This window comes from Mus caroli, chromosome 7 (genome assembly GCF_900094665.2).
Source record: "Mus caroli chromosome 7, CAROLI_EIJ_v1.1, whole genome shotgun sequence".
Lineage (NCBI taxonomy): Eukaryota > Metazoa > Chordata > Mammalia > Rodentia > Muridae > Mus > Mus caroli.
In genome coordinates, this window is record NC_034576.1 from 131,624,969 (window position 1) to 131,642,306 (window position 17,338).

The 17,338-nt window shown below is 41.3% G+C and overlaps 1 protein-coding gene across 1 annotated transcript in view; it reads left to right on the forward strand.

Annotated features, from left to right (window-relative positions):
• The window catches only part of Wdr11 (WD repeat domain 11), a 45,374-nt gene that overhangs the window by 19,335 nt on the left and 8,701 nt on the right, over nt 1-17,338 (forward strand). The window contains exons 12-19 of the mRNA XM_021167159.2: nt 4,082-4,188; nt 6,838-6,913; nt 8,813-8,921; nt 10,085-10,209; nt 10,563-10,710; nt 14,505-14,611; nt 14,946-15,060; nt 15,418-15,589. Of these exons, the coding sequence (XP_021022818.1) occupies nt 4,082-4,188; nt 6,838-6,913; nt 8,813-8,921; nt 10,085-10,209; nt 10,563-10,710; nt 14,505-14,611; nt 14,946-15,060; nt 15,418-15,589 (959 nt within the window). The remainder of the gene's footprint in view (nt 1-4,081; nt 4,189-6,837; nt 6,914-8,812; nt 8,922-10,084; nt 10,210-10,562; nt 10,711-14,504; nt 14,612-14,945; nt 15,061-15,417; nt 15,590-17,338) is intronic.

Sequence of the window (17,338 nt, forward strand, 5' to 3'; positions counted from 1 at the left end):
GTCTTCTCATTCTCTTCCTTTCCTGTCTGCATTTCCTTTACCCTTATCTTTTGTGCATAGTCATTCCTTTTATGGCTGAAATCAACCAGTCAGAACTGTACACTGCTATCTGGAAGATTGTGTTCTGTGTCAATATGTTGTGTCAGTCATTTCATTGACCCCATCACAACCCTAAAGAGTAGGTGCTGTCACCTTTCCCAGGGACAGACGAAGAAAGTGAGTAATGCACAGCCTGGGAAAAGGTGGAATGGCTCATGCCTGGCCTCTCAGGCATCAGAACCCGAGCTCTGTACTTGTGGCTGTGATCTCTGACTGAGATGTCCATGGATGGACATGATGGCAATAAACTACATGTTGGCTGAGCCAAGATCATGCTGAGAACCTGACATGAGCTTCCAGAAGGTCAAGCATGTTGTCTTTAGTTTCTGAATTCTGAACCTCAGAAACTGGTTTATCACAGAGTCGGGTTGTGCATAATGCCACATACATGCACATACTGTGGTGTTACTTGTGGCCTAGTGATCCTGAAACTGTTGAGTACTCTGAGGGCTGTCCTGCCCACGGAGGAGCTGGGAATGATCATATGCAGATGTCCCACTTTTCACACGAACTTCCCTCTTTGTTGACATTTTGAAGGTAATTGACTTTATGTTCAAAGATGTTACCCAAGAGGATGCTAAAATCCTGCTGTCTTTTTGTTTCAATTAATGCAGTTTAGAATTACAATTAAAACCATTATGAAAATTTCACAGATGTGCTATAAAAAGTTCTGAACCAATTAGCAATAAACCTAATGTATTCTTGATTTTTCACATGTAAATTAAAGCTAACTTTTATTCTTGATTTTTCACATGTAAATTAAAGCTAACTTTTAGATAGTTGCTTCATTTACTTAAATCATATGTAGGTAGACATGTTACCAGGCACTGTATAATGATGACAGTGTGTAGGAGGGTTGTAGGGAAATGGCGTTTCAGTGTTTTACAAGAGATGTCTCACAGACACTATTGAACATTTTGTGTAAAACTATATTTGGAGGCTTTGGTGCTTATAACCGAGTGGCAGGTATAGAAATTACAAAGTGGAATGGTTGACTCTTCTAGAATACTAGTTTGTATCTGATTTGTCCAGTGGGTTGAGTTTAAGACATTATCTTGGCACTATGGAGAACTTATAAACGGTAGTTTGTATAGACGTGGATTGACTCAATATTGCCTTCATTACATTGAATTACTTGTGGAAAGTGAAATGGTTTCTCTTGTGAACCTGGACATTTGCAGAACAATCATAGGATTAAAGTCTTGCGGAACTGTGGGTTCCCTACTTTCCTTAGAAGTAGTTTCTGTGTTGTATGTTTTGTAGATGCCTGACCTACTCAGCCTGTGAGCCAGAAACTATCTGATGATAAATTCTAAGATTACAGTTGTTCCATGGCTAGGGATTCTACCAAAAAAAGATCAGAGAAATCCTAGCTCAGGGATGAGATGCTGTCCTTAGTCCTTTAGATATTAAGTGTAGAATTAGAGCTAAGCCTAGACAACAGTGTTTAATCCCAGGGGCAGTGTGAAGCTCAGCTGTGTCTGACAGGAAGATTTAATTCTTTTCCTCTGACATAGATAACCCCTTCCTTATCTAATTTACTTTGAAATCCAGTTTGATTTTACTTTAGTTAAGAAGACATAAGCTGCTGATTTGTATTCTGTTCAAAAGCAGCATGGTCACACTGCCAGATTACAAATAAGCAGCCCCTGCAGGCTCTGCTACAGCTCCTGGGCTGGGACCTCTAGTAAGCAGGGCAAACGCCCCACGAATCTGTGTCACACTGTAACAGAAGAGAGGTGCTAGGCAAGGTATCATGGTACCTCCCTTAAAACACACTTCAGGGTCATTGGTAGAGTTCTTATTTAGCACATTCGAGGCCCTGGGTTTAATCCCCAGCAACACACACAGCTAGCCTATTGCCTCTTGCGCTTTTACCTTGGTTGGTCAAGCTTAGGTCATGGCACAGTTTCCAGAGCTGGTCCCTGAGGTCAAAAAGGTCAGAATGTGTGCAGCTCACACAGCTCCTGTTGAGCTCTTTCCATCTCTTTTGCAGTTATTGTAAAACATACTTGCATACTGTCGCTTTTCTGCAAGAACATAAGCTCCAGATGGACAGCGGCTGTGTCTATCTCATCTGCAGCATCTCACATAGCCACTGGCATGTAGTATTGGGTACTTAATGGAGTCATTTTAAAAATAATGGATGGCAGTGGGAAGGCAGGCTGCCAGTGCCCAGAGCTACTGACACCACCATACCAAGTGTAATTATGAATTAGTGAGTTGATATTGTTAGCAGCAGGACTTGGGGAAATGGTCTTAGGGAATCTCTAAGCAAACATCTGCTTGGTGCTACCAGGCTTACAGACAGTAGATCTCATGCAGTGAGTTCTTCCTTTTAACTCTAGAAATTGTGAGGACTTACCTGCTAGGGGGAAGAAAAAAGAAAGAAGAGGAAAAAAAGAACTTTTCTAGTGATTGGCCCAGTTGTATGATAATCAGTACGGGTGTATTTATTTAAAACAGGCCTGATGAAGACAGCAGGGCTTCAGTTAGTTCCTGACTGACTGTGCTAGCCATGAGTATGATAATGGCTAGTCCTACTCGGTGCCCTCTGTACTATTTCTGTGTAACTAATGAGACTGAGGTGCAAAGGGTAAATATTAGAGTCGTCCATCCCACTGTGTTTGGAGAAAGAAGGTGAGAACTTGAGCCAGGAATGGAAATTCCCAAGTGTGCTCATTCCAAGCAGCCATTAGTCTGGGTGTTCGGTACAGCTTTGTTTTGAAATCATTCTAATCCTAACTACCGTAGTTATTGGTACTGCTTCAAATGCTGGTTTTGGCTCTCTGTTGATTATGTTGTCCTGCGAAAAGACAAGTACTTGGGTACCCAGGAACCAATGAGGAAAATGCTTGTAGTTAACATAGCAGATGAGAGTTGGCTGAGAGCCTTAGCCTGGTTATCCCACAGTCTGAGGGTTATCCCAGAGGCTGAGGCAGGAGAATGACTATAGGCTACGTAGTGTGCTTGAGGTGAACCTGGAATATAGAGCAAGAATATCTCAAAATAAAATAAATGACTGCAGGTAAAGTTCTGAAGATAGAGCAGTGAGCTTGGATGAGGCAAATGGCTGATGGCCTTGAAAGCTGCAGACAGGAGCTTACATAGACACAGGAGACGATTGTACTGCTTGGGGAAAGCAAGACAGAAACAACAAGCAATATCTCATGCATAAGATTGTTGTAGATCAGAGGGCAATAAGCATTTTTCATAATGGATCAATAATAAAGTTTTGAGGCTTAAGAGTTTAGATCCTGAAGGTTCTCACAGCTGCTCACGTCTGCCATTGTATTGTGAGAGCAGCCCTAGGCTCTACCATTTGCATTGCAAAGAGCTGGCCTATGGATATTAATGGACAACTGTACATGGGACCCAGCTTTAGACATTGGTCTTAACTAGTTTTACTACATGGAAGAAAATGTACCCCCACTGCTTGTCAGTCCCCTGTCAGCCCCATGTGGACAAGGCATCCATACTGTCCTGTCGGGGTGGCCTTCACTGAGCCCAGGTTTTATCTCTGCATGAGGGAACATCTGGAGCTTCTGTTGCCTTCTCCATCTGAAAGCTAAAGGCAGGCTCTTTGCTCCATCCAATGTTGCTCTAGTTTTGCAGCTGGGAATTTTGATAACATCTCTAGCAGACACTGGAAGGATTCATCTCTGAATGTTTCTGTGCTGTTTGCTTTAAGCAGTTAGGTACTTAAAAATTGCTGTGAAGTGTTTTTCCCTAGCTAGATTTTAGTATCCATTTAAACGATGGTATGGATTCTGATAACTATCTTGTCACTATACTTGGATATAAAATTTTAATTAGAACAAATTTCACATATGTCAAGAATGCATTAATGTAGCCTAAAAGGTTAAGAATAATATTTTAAGTTACATTATGTAATAAAATGAGGCCTTAGGATACCCTAACTTTTCAAATAAACTTTTCAAATGAGAAAAGAATACAAAACTAAAATGTGTTTGCTTTCTAGGGGTATTGAATGGACAAGCTTGACCAGCTTCCTTTCTTTTGCTGCTTCGACCCCAAACAACATGGGATTAGTGAGAAATGAACTTCAACTGGTTGATCTCCCAACAGGTCTGTGTCTCACCTTCCTGAAAGGTTGGGGTAGTGTATCATGCTGATGGGAGATGCTACTGGCATAAAATGTCCTCAGAGCATTTTCTTTGGCCTTGGTGTGTGTTCTTACATCCTGTTTACTTTCTCTAGTTCTGTAATAATTGCCCTAGAAAAGTCACAGCATTGCTTCTGTGTACACACCACTAGAGTAGCACAAGCTAAGTGGAAAACCATTAGCTGAACTCACAGATGCATGACAAAAGGTGAGGTCCAGTCTTCTTTTGCAGTGTTTTATGTATAGCAGCATTCATGTTGAGGTCAGAGGACAATTCCTGGGAGCCAGTCATTTCCTTTAGCCGTGTTGGCTTGGGATTGAAGTCGATGCAAGCGACTGTGCCCGCTGAGCCACTTCACAGGCTCTCTAAAAGATAATTTTTAAGCTTTCTCTGTAGTTGTAGATTTTAGTTCCTCTGCTTAGAATTTGGACCATTGTAGGAAGGAAGCCTTCAACAATTGTATAGGTTAGTGATGATTTTAAATGCTCAGATTTAAAGCTTTTGATATTGAAAGGCTGATTGAATTAGGGAACATACAAAATCTTTGCAGTAGAAAACATTCTACGGCTAGGAATGTGGCTTCATTCATACAGTGCTTGCCTTAGCACGTGGAAGCCCTAGGTTCTAGCGCCAGCACCACGCAAACTGGGAGTGATCCCAGCACTCATGAGGATGAAGATGCATCATACTCAGCTCATCACGAGTTCAAGGCCAGCCTAGGAAACTGAGCCCTGTCTCATAGTTGAAAAGGGGAAGGATAGGGTTCTTACTCTGGGAACTGGTTCAGCAGTTAACCCAGGGGGTAGAGAAAGAGAACGGATCCCCACAGGTATTTTTCTGACATCTCTGTGTGCATACTCACAAAATTACAAATTCAATAAATAACTATAATAGAAAAGAAAGCATTTGGGTAAAGTAACTCATTTAGGATTTTTTACAACGTGAAACCTAATGAATTTCAGGAGTGAAGAACTTTATAATAGCACACAAATTTTAAAGACAGTGATTTCAAATATGTGAGTTTCTGCAAAATAATACCATATCTGAGCATGGTGGCCAGATCTCATTGAGTTCCAGGCTAGCCAGAAATACATAGTGAGAGCCTATCTCAAACAAAACAAAACAAAACAAAACAAACAAAAAACCCAGCCAACCAAAAAAGAAAGCAACAGTGAAATCAATATATGCAGATGATTTTAAATACTAGTAATGTGTAGGAGTAACAAGCATTTGGTGGTTTTCTGTGTGTTGTTGGTGTTAAAGACTCAGCCATGCCCACATTCCAGTGTTGCTCTAATACCAGAACGTGACGTGCACAGGGACGGAAGGCCCTGGGTTCCTGCCTTGCTAGCATGCTGGCTCTGACTTTTTCTCAAGTAGTGTCATGTCCCAGAGTTAGAGCAAGACTATAATTAGTTTTCACTTGTTTTAAAAGTTCCCATTTGTTTTCGTCAGCGGGACTGTTGTTTAATTTAGGATCGTTGCTTACAGATTTTCCTTGTTAATAGTCAACACTTGCTGATTTCCTAAAGAGAAAAGTGTGAGCACTCAGCCTGTAGGGTTCTGCAGATGGAAGCTCTAGCCCAGTGCGTCTCAACCTTCCTAACACTGCAACCCTTTAACACAGTTCTCCATGTCGTGGTGACCCCAACCATAAAGTTATTTCATTGCTACTTCATAGCCGTTGTGAATCGTAATATAAATCTCTGTGTTTTCCTGTGAGAAGGTCATTGTCAGCACCCCTCTCCCAAGGAGTCAGGAGCCACAGGCTGAGAACCACTGCCCTGCAGGTTAGTAAGCTAGCAGACTCTAGAAAGGCCCATTTTTGGAACATAGATTGCACTTGGTGCCTGCAGGAGCAGGGTATGTAGGTGTGTTCAGTTATTTTTCAGCTGTTAACTTTAATTCAGTGTAAATAAAAATCTCACAAGAATATATTAAAATATATTTGTTAAAATGAAAGGTAGATTTTTTTTATTTATGAAAACTTATATTTTGGCACTTAACTAATATAGTATATAGTTATAACTCCCAAATTTCCCTCAGAAGGCTTTTTGGTAGTAATGTGCTCAGATATTTCATTTAATACTTTGCACATAGGATAAGAAATCCTCAGTATTCATTTCAAGGGCTTTTTTTTTTTTTTTCTCACAACTAATCAGTACTTGAAACCATGGGCGTGTGTGTCTTCTATGACTTAGATGCACAGTGAATCACTGCCGGGCCACAGATGCTGCGCTAAAGTTTTAGACAGCAGTATCTCTTAAGTTTCTAAAATTGAATTACAGAATTGAAGAAACTGTATAACATTAAAATACCTTTTTATAAAATAGATATTTGAATATAAGTAATATGTTTTTGTTTCCTATCCATATTTTAAGAATTGGGGGGAGGGTATAGGGAACTTTCGGGATAGCATTTGAAATGTATATAAAGAAAATATCTAATAAAAAAGAAAAAAATATATTTCAAATTTAATTATTAGAACTGGCTTTGAAGTAAAGAATTGAGTGACCAGGAGGCAGAGGGTGTAGCTGACGGCATCAGGTGGTAGGGCTTCCTGTTCTATTCTGTGGTGCATGCTGTTCACCTTCTCATTTCTCAATTAAAGGGAGGAGCACTGCTTTTCGTGGTGACAGGGGCAATGACGAATCACCCATTGAAATGATCAAAGTGTCTCATCTGAAGTAAGTGTCAACCTATACCATCCATGGTTGTGTCTTGGGCATCTCACAGCTGCTTTTTCACTTTTAAGAAAGTAGGAGTGTGCTCAGTATTAAATCTGTTAGTAACAGCAAATAATTACATGTGACCATAGCAGAAAGCAGAGTTTGACCACTGATGTGACACAGACTGGAGATGCTCTGTTCTCTTGCCTCCCCCTCACCTCCCTTCCTTGTTTTTACTAATCCTACTTTATGTGCATTTTCCCTTGGAACAAAACATTCAAAAGACTATTGGAAACAAAATGAACCTAAATTGTACTTGAAGAAAACGAGAGCTTTCACAATAATCCCATGCTCAAAAGGTCACAACACTTACAATACAACAGTCTTTACCAGGAAGAACATACTTCATCAATTCATAGAACTGGTTGTGCTGGCTGGCATCTAAAAGGAGGTAACCTCAATGGAGAAAATGCCTCCTTAAGATCCAGCTGAAGGGTATTTTCTTAGTTATTGATGGGGAAGGGCCCAGTGCATTGTGGGCGGAGCTATCCCTGTGCTGGTGGTCCTGGGTTCTATAAGAGCAAGACAGTAGCATCCCTCCAGAACCTCTGCATCAGCTCCTATCTCCTACCCCAATCCCCACCCCCACTCCAATCCCTTGTTTTGAGTTCCTGACCTGACTTCCTTCAATGATGAACAGAGATATGGAAGTGTAAGCCAAACAAACCCTTTCTTCTCCAAGTTGCTAACCCTAACTAAAACATCTGGCTTCATTAATCTCATAACATGTTAAATTTATCCCAAAGCCCTATCATTTTAGAAAAACGATAAAAGTGATTGCAATTGATAGCAATGTATTTTGGGATTTCCATATCAATTTTAGAAGCAGCTTGTCAATTTTACCCAAAACACCTTCCATGGGTTTTGATCTGAGTATCAGACTGGGGAAGAACAGACATTTTAACAAACTTCAAAATCATGAATGTGGCACATAAGATTGCCTATTTATGTCTTCTTTGTTCAGAAATATTATATACTTTTTATATGGTATTACATGCAGTATTGCATATGATTCAATATGTAAGTCCTTACATGTCATTAAATATCTTGTATATTCTGTAATCTGTTATAAGTGGATTTTATCTCAATTTTCAATATTTATTGAATATTAATATAACTTAATATCAATAATATATACTGAAATTACAGGGAAGTTCCTGATGGTGACCTTGAAACTTGTGACCACGCTAAGCTGAATTATTCTAGTAGTGTTTTTGTTAGTCTCTTAGAAGTCTCTATGCAGATAGTCTTGTTTGCTTATAAAGACACTTCTGATCTTACTTCTCAGCTCCAGACCATTTGTTTCTTTGTTATACAATGTAGGGCTGCTGGTAAATGTTGATGCAGGTGGTGAGAGTGTCTCCTGCCACAAGGGCCTGTACTTTTGATGCAGTGTATTTTCATATTAGTTCACGTCATTCTATCTTAACATCCCGTCAGCATATTTATATATTTGGGTTCCCTTCCCCCCAACCTCCTATACACCTCTCTGTTATTTTTTAATTCTTTGTAGGCAGAGAGCATGTTTTATGTTATTTCAGACTTCGGAGATTTAGTGTAATTTGTCACATGACTACTGAGTCTGCTCTGTGTCTGATTTCCCATTAATGTGGACCAGTCAGTGCTAATCTTGCCCTTAGCCCACTGTAAATCCATCCCTGCCATCTCGGGTCCTCAGTGATTCATCTTTAGTGTAACTTTGTACATGACTTGTAATGGGGTCTGAATGTTAGTTGTTTTTGCATGGGACATGCTGTCTGAGGCCTACCCTCTCGGCTTATTAACTAATTCATGATGATTTTTGTTGTTGTAAAGGGAGATCTTTTTGATAGATTTTATTTTTGTTGTTTTTTTTAGACAGTATTTGGCAGTTGTTTTCAAAGATAAGCCCCTGGAATTATGGGATATTAGAACTTGCACTCTTCTTAGAGAAATGTCTAAAAGTTTCCCTGCTATAACTGCATTGGTAAGTCGTGCCCATGAGCTGATTCTCTTGGGTACTGATCTGTGTGGTGGCTACTTAAATTAACATCATTCCTGCCATGTCTTTTCTTGTTAAAATGTGTCGTTTGAGTATCTTGAGAAACATAAATACATTTATGAGAGAAGGTGGGCTCTAATCATTCTAGAAGTAAAACGACATATAGCTGGTCATGACATCTAGTGTTAGTAATTTTAAAACATCATAGAAATAAAACCAATGTCCAGTTAACAGAGGAAGAGGAAATGGATCAATACCAGAAAGAGTTCAGAACAGACCGGTACAATGTGGTCATATGCAAATCAAACAGAATAGTCAGGCCATTTGCGGGTAAGGAGACAGTCTCACCTTTTAGTTTGTAAGTTGACGTACAAGTACTCATTGTATGTTAAGCACACTCCCCTCTCTTTTCCCTTGGACCACTCACTAGTCCCCTTTGTCCTTCTAGACAAAAGTTAGTCAACTTTAGTAAGGGAAAATAAAAAAGAATAAGAATCAGGGTGGCATGTAACTCAGTGCTGTTTATATAAATTAGATCCTCATGCATATGAGAGTTGCCCACACCCAGACATTCCAGCACTACAAAGGCAGAAGGAGAAGGGCAGCACGTTTCACACAGCCTAAGCTAGACAGCAGAAGGAAGAAAGACTGTCTTAGAAAGTCCATGTGTGAGTAGCTACATGCTGATAGTTTTTATAGGAAAGGCTGGAGACATAGCTCAGAGGATGGGGGTTCAATTCCCAGCACCCCTGTGTGGCTCACAACTCAGTCTAACTCATGCATGTGGTGCGCAGACATACACAAGCAAAGCACATACACATATAAAGTAAACCATACAAAGAAACTTTTACATGAGGCGGCAATGCTGGATTAAGCTCATTAGAATAGGCAGAGGCATGAGAATAATCACAGAAGCGAGCAGCTATGTGAGCAGCTATGCCTGAGAACGGGCCTGATGGACCAGCTCGAGTCCCTAATCCTGCATGCGTGGGAGTGCACAGGACTGCAGTGGACTTCGAGAAAGCTTGAACACCTACTTCTAGAAGGTTGCCAGTAAACGATGTGTGCTGATCATAAGTAGCTATGGCCAGCTGCTTTAAGCAGGTTTTAATGGAAGAGAGCCTGGTGTGTCTGTCTTTGCTGTGCAGGAGTGGTCACCATCTCACAACCTGAAGAGCCTGAGAAGGAAGCAGCTTGCCACCCGGGAGGCCATGGCCCGCCAGACTGTGGTCTCGGATGCAGAGCTGGGTGCTGTTGAATCATCTGTGATCAGGTAGGTCCCTGTCAGTGCACCTTTGTGCTGTCCCTGTCCTGGCAGAGAACCAGGCAGACCCAGATGGCTAAAGCTCAGTTTTGTTGTCCCTGTGCTCAGTGTTGTCAATGAAAGGCAGTGCTGCTAACCTGTCAGTGGCCATGGGTGTGATCAAGTCAGCACCTTTAGCTGAAACACAAATGAATACTGATAAGGATAGACACAGTCACCTTCACAGGAAATGTACTGGGAGCTCTGGGACCACTCAACAGGTGGTTAGATGCTCTTGGACCTCCTGCAAATGCATCTATACAGTGGGTAGTAATGGGTGTCACTCTAGGGAAAAAAAACATTATCTTTTTCTCTACCTTTAGTTTATTACAGGAGGCAGAAAGTAAGGCTGAACTCAGTCAGAACATCTCTGCTCGGGAGCATTTTGTGTTTACTGACAATGATGGCCAAGTTTATCATCTCACTGTTGAAGGAAATTCTGTGAAAGACAGTGCTCGGATTCCACCAGATGTGAGTGTCATCCTCCAGTATATCTCTATCAAGAGTGTGACCATATCCAGTGAAGACGTAGTTAAGCCTAACAAGATAAATGCTGTTATTCCAGGAGAAGTCACTGCAGATTGAACGTGGTCCATACCAAGTTCACATATTGCAAAGTAACATAGCCACCATGAACCTAGACCACATGTGTTCTTCTGTCTTACCACAATGGAAGTCCACAGGAGCTATCTTGGTTTGCTTATGAAACTGAAGACAGGAAGGGACAGGAAGGTTCATAGCTGAGTTGTAGCGGCCAGACTGTTTACATTTCCATTGGTTAGTGGGAAATAATTATAATTAGATTCTAAGTGTAGTGGCGTTACTATTTACTCATTTGTAGGTATCTTTTTTTGGCCTTGTGGAATCAATTATAGTTAATAATTGACATCAGCATACATCTTACAGATTGTTCTTAATAGATTAATTAATAAACTTAACTAATATAGATTATAATTAAATGGAGGCATTAAAAGGAATTTCAAACAATGCATGTTTAATTAAAATTTTCATCTAAGAATAGATGTCCTAGAAGAAAGCAGACTCTCATATTTTTATAGTGACTCAGCAAGGATCTTGACTAACTGAGGTCATTTAAAGTTAAATGGGCAGAGAGACAATCTCAGGGAGAGTCTCTGTTACTATGTGATAAACGCCATGGCTGTACCCGTGGGAAGAAAGGGCTCCTGTCACCCTGCACCTCTCAAGTCACACTCTGGATTCCCACTGAGGAAAGTCAGGGCAAGAGCTGAAGCAGAGGCCACAAGGGAATGTTGCTTATTAGCTTGCTCACTATGACTTGCTCTGCCTGCGTTCTTACACAATCCAGGACTATCTGGCCAGGGATGGCACTGCCCACAGTGAGTTGGGACATACCACATCAGTAAAGAAGATTCATCCCAGGCCAGTCTGCTGGAACCATGTTCTCAGTTGAGGTTCCCTCTTCCCAGATGGCCTTCTGCATTTACACAAACACTGGCCACCGTGCTTATCCACTCCAAGGTGGTGCTATCACATGGATTTTCAAAGTTAAAGCTGTGGGTAGTGGAAGTCAAATGCTTCTTCACGTACTTCTTGTGTCGCCTCCCATCTTGGCAACCGAGTTCTCCTCAAGTGAGTGAGTTAGGAGAGCCAGGGCATATGGCCTACTTTCAGAAGCGATGCCCCGTCACGTTTGCAGTCTGCTGTTGGTCCTTGGATCAGTCCTACTTTATTGTGGGAAGTGACTACCAAGGCCTTGGAGTGGATGAGGGTCCTTTAGAGGCTAGCTACCAAGTCTCTTTTATTAACAAAGAATTATTTAAAACCATTATTTGAAAATCAAAGTTAGCATCATAATCTTCACATTATAGCATAGAATAAGTTATATCTAAGATAGTAGTAACTATTGTTGAGTACATCTGATACTGCTCACATTTTTAGCATGAATGTGGGAAGTTGATGTTGGTGTGTATAATAGGAAAGTAACTTTAAATGTACAAAGAAAAGCTGCTGTAGCAACGCTCGAGAAAGGTCAGGGGCTCTACTGCTCACCCTGAGCCTCCACAGAGCTCTCTTGTAGGACCGCAGGGAAGATGTCCGTGGGGCTCTTACAGAGTCACCTACAAATAATTTGGTCTCTTCACTTTTCCAGTTGCTTCACACTGAGGTTAGAATGTAAAGGGGCCAAAAACTCAAAAACGCCAGTCCTTCCTACTAAACCAAAGAAAAAGCTTTGAACTTTGGACATGAGTATTCATTTTTTAATTTATTACATTATTATTTACAGTGTCCGTGTGGTAGTCCCAGGATAACTTGTAGCAGTCGGTCCTTTCTTACCAGCATATGGATCCCAGATCTCAAACTCAGGTTATCAGGCTTGGTGGCTTTACCATCCAGGCACTGGTCCTCTCTGGACATGGCTGCTCTTACAAATGCCTTCTTAGGACAGCCATGGCACACAGCTCCAAAGGTGGCACCTTTATTCTGTGGGGTCGTGAAGTCAGGGTACAAGGACTCTCTTTATTCCCCTGAATTCTTTTGTTTCAAATGAATCCAAGTCTTTAAGAAATGACTATTAGTAAGCAGGCCGCCTCCAGTGGAACTGGCTTATGATTAGGGATGGGGTTGACATCGGTATACGCTGTGAGGATTGGTTTTGGCTTGGTATACTTTCTGAAGCTGACATTTTTCCAGTGGCTGGAATATAGTATATAGAAAAAAGGGTTCTGTTTGTTTCAATCCAGCATTCTCTTTATTGTTCTTTCAAATGCAAGGTTCTGAACATTGATTTTGACCTGAAGTTTTCACTCTGGAAGTTGGTCCCCAGACTGTGAAAGTGGTATATAAAGTGGTAAAAGCAGAGAGAAAGCTCAGTGAGTTTTAAACTATGTGTGTGTGTGATCTGAAGTGGCTGCCATCATCCTGGAAATGGAAAGAGTGAGACAGTGAGTCTCTGCTGTTTGTACAGCCTGCCTGGCATGTGGGCAGCACTGCAGCCGCAGCGGGGAGCATGGAGCACCACAGAGGGAACAGAGAGAGCCACAGGGGATGCACAGCAGCCCTCCAGAAGCACCTCCCCATCCCTACTTCCCTCCGCCCTGCACGAGGGCATCTGCATGTCCACATAGTTGAATTAACACAGCAGCACTAATTTGTAGATTAATTTAACATCATGTTTTCATTTTTAAATGTGAAAAGTAAACTAAGATCTAAAATGTGAAAGTATTCAAGACAAAGTAAACTTAAAGGCAAACTCTTCTTAAACATCCCATTCAAATTTCAGAAAAATGGAAATAAGATCTGAGAGCATTGCACAGAATTTCATGTGCTTAATGTAAGTTGTTGTTTGTTGTTGTTGTTGTTGTTAAGTTCATTGCAATATTGATTTTTAATTTTGGTGGGGTTGTTTGTTTGTTTGTTTAGTTTTGGTATATTACCCGGATTATGCAGTATTTATAAAGGTAGTTGGTCATTTTGTCAACCCTTGGCCTAACAGTAAAGACCCTCCTGAATATTTTTATTGTTGTGTAATTATAAAGCAAGGGTTCTTTTCATGAGTGGAGAAGCAGTGAGGAGCAGCAGTATTTAATACTAACACTGTGAGCTGTGTTTACAGTGAGGCAAACATTGCTCTCCGGGCTTTAGCTTTATAGATTTACACCAGCACCCGACTCTGCCCACAGTAGGCCCAAGACACGAAAGGTTAAGTAGACACGTCCTGTTCAGAGGCAAAGCTGGGACACAAGCCTGGCAGGGTGGTCTGATGCCAGGGTGTAGGTACTTGGGCCCCTGACCCTCCCAGCACCTCTGCTGGGTTGCCCGTTCTCACGCTACACTCGCCTCTTACAATAGTGTGTCAGCAAAGTTCTGAGACTAACCATTGCACAGCTAGTTGAGGGTCATTGAGTTTCCCTTGGGATAAATTTATAATTAAAGATGATGCTCTAGACTATAGTTTTTTGTTTGGGGGTGTTTTATTTTGTTTTGTTTTGTTTTTGTCTTTCTGGAATTTTCCTTTTCCTAGAAGGCATGTCTTCTCTGTAAATGTAGTTTAGGTGACTGAATGGCTATCAAATTGAAATATCCTGCTTCATCACAGTTGAAGCTGATATGCAGTGGCTCTTTCAGTGTTCAGAGTTTTGGGATATGATGGTATTCATGCTAAAGTACGCACTTTATAAGTGATGTCTTTGTTATTTCATTGTGAGCATTACAGGGAAATGTTTCTGTCCTAGTGGTGACTGAGCAGAGAAGTTCATGTGTGAATTTGTTTCTCTTGCTTCTAGGGTAGCATGGGCAGTATTACCTGCATCGCTTGGAAGGGGGATACATTAGTGCTTGGAGATATGGATGGAAATTTAAACTTCTGGGATTTGAAAGCCAGAGTATCCAGGTAAGAGCCAAGAGAAACCTTTGTTCAGTTATAAATAGGACCAATAAACATGAGTGGGAATTGGAGCTTTGAGTCCCTTGACACCTAAACTTTGAGGAAGACTGGTCATGAGCCAGGCTCTGGTCAGTCCCAGTAGACCCTGACCATATCTGCAGGCAGCCATGCAGAAGCCCTGGGATCTTGTTCCAGCAGATATTAATGGCAGACCTACCTATCATATGTGGCTCCCAAGAATGTAAAGTGGTTCTCCCATCCGCACACCCGATCATAAATAGTGGACACACTGAGTGTTTCCTTTTATGTCCTGTTGGTGTTTTTATTTCTTTGTCCTCAGAGGAATACCCACACAGAGAAGTTGGGTGAGGAAGATTCGCTTTGCCCCCGGCAAGGGAAACCAGAAGCTAATAGCAATGTATAATGATGGTGCTGAAGTGTGGGATACTAAAGAGGTAGGCCCAGCTGTGCAGCCTGCCAGTGAAGCAAAGGAAGTGGTCAGCCATGGGAACTGGCTCTGTGTTCTACTTTGTCTGAAAATAGAATCTCCAATAAGTATGTCTAGCTTCTTATAAGAAATTATTTATTAGAGAATTTTGCTCTTAGAGTGTTTCTATTGTAAGCAAGACAACATGATTGATTGACGTTTTAGTGTCATCACTATGATTGAGGCCTATGGAGCACAGTCTGCATGTGGGGATGGGCTGTCAGTGGCTATTCATTTGCAGACATACTCTGGGCCTCTGTCACCCAATCTGACCATTTAATCCAGAATGGTAAACAACTTTATTTTCTGTCAATCATTCTTACAGGTTCAGATGGTGAGCAGTTTAAGAAGTGGAAGAAATGTTACCTTTCGGATTTTGGATGTGGACTGGTGCACATCAGATAAGGTGATCTTGGCATCTGATGACGGCTGCATCAGAGTCCTGGAGATGTCAATGAAGTCTACGTGTTTCAGAATGGATGAGCAGGAGTTAGTAGGTAAGGCACACTCCTGAGAGGGTGCTCGTTGCCACAGGATATGATCATCTACAGAGACGGCAGCTGCTGCTTTACTTGAGAGAACTCTTAGCAAACTGTGACTCGAGTCACTTTTCAATAGTGAGCTTTATGTGCCTGCCCTACATTATCTATCAGTGGAAATCCACTGTGTGTCGCGACATCTGAGTCCTGAATTACGTGATCAATCAAAGCTAAAACTTGGTGATTGTTGTATCTTCTTCCTTTTTTGTGTGGTAGTTTTGAGGAGTTTTTGTTTGTTTACAAAACCAAACCAAAAAACATAGTTTAAAAGAAAATAAAACTTGCATGCATGACTCCTTTTTCCTAAAGAAGAAATGAGAAGATGGCAAGCGTGCCCACCCGGCGGTTCACTCAGAGTGGGGTTATCTTTAGAGTGCTCTTTCAGAGAACAACAGTGGTTCTGATCCTACCTCGGACTTTCAGGGACTTCCATCTCCAAATGTCTTCTTGGCAAATCCTCCGTGACACTCCTGGCTGACTGGTTAGCAGAGAATGTCTTGAGAGCCTCATTTATTCATTTATGATTCAACTCTGCCTTACCTGTGCTTGGCAGAGTCGATTGCTCTTTGGCACTTGAGAGACTGGGGCTTTGTAAGCTGCTATCCTTTATGCCCACACTGGAGTGGCTGGGGCCCTGCTGCTGGTGTTGGTGGGTGCTGAACCCTTCCTGTGCTGTGCTTGGCACTTCCTGACCTGCACACTGCACTATCACACTGGCACCTCTCTGTAGCCGTGAGGGCCACAGGTGAAGTGGAAGCTGCTTGTCACATGTCACATTCCCATTCCCATACTTGATCTTGAGTAACCTGTCAGCTCTGAGGGGCCAGGACCTCCTCACCAAGGGAGAACAACAGAAACAAACACTTTAAACTGAATTACCAAGGGACTTGAAGGAACGTCAAGGGTAATGTTTAAAAAACAAAACAAAGCAAAAACAATTGCTAGTTCTAGGTTAAAAAGTAGATAAATACAATCTAAGTATTTGAAGCTTTTATTTTTCTCTTTTGATTTAAAATTTGAATCTAAATGGCTCTATCATCTTGTGGATGTGTTCTAAACTAAGCTGATCACAGAGTGCAAATGGAGTCCTTCGTGTCTACTGTGGCTGGGTCCCAGGGGTTACATCATACTTAAAATCTGTACTGATATTAAGAAGGCCATACTTCTCTTCAGTCTCTAGTGACACAGCCTCACCAGAAAAAATGGGATTTTAAAATAATGATGGGGAGGGGTCACCGATGGGCACCAGCACGCGGGAGGGAGGGCTAAGCAGTCACATGATTATGTCTCCAGCTTCCAGGCTCTAGGCTTTTACAAAGGCTGTGACTATCAAGCTCCTTGTGGGATGACTAACAGCCTGTCAATATGAATAGGATTTAGCTGCTTTTATTGAATCAGCAGTAAAACTCTCACGTGTGGAAAAGTAGTAGTCGAGACATTTCTCACCTTGTCTGACTCTCAAGTTGAGAAGCCTGTACACAGTATTCATCTCCTGTTTACATTTTTTGACACAGAATTACGTCTGCTAAAGCAACATTGCTTCTATTAACTTTTATATATATATATAAAAATTATCATTTCAAGTATAATCTTTATTAATAACTACTAATGATATTTTTAGCTTTTTAAAGAAGTTCTTAAGATCTTGTTGGTATTCCAAAGAAAACTGGGGTAGCTGTAATTCAGAGGACAGCTTTGCAGCAGAAA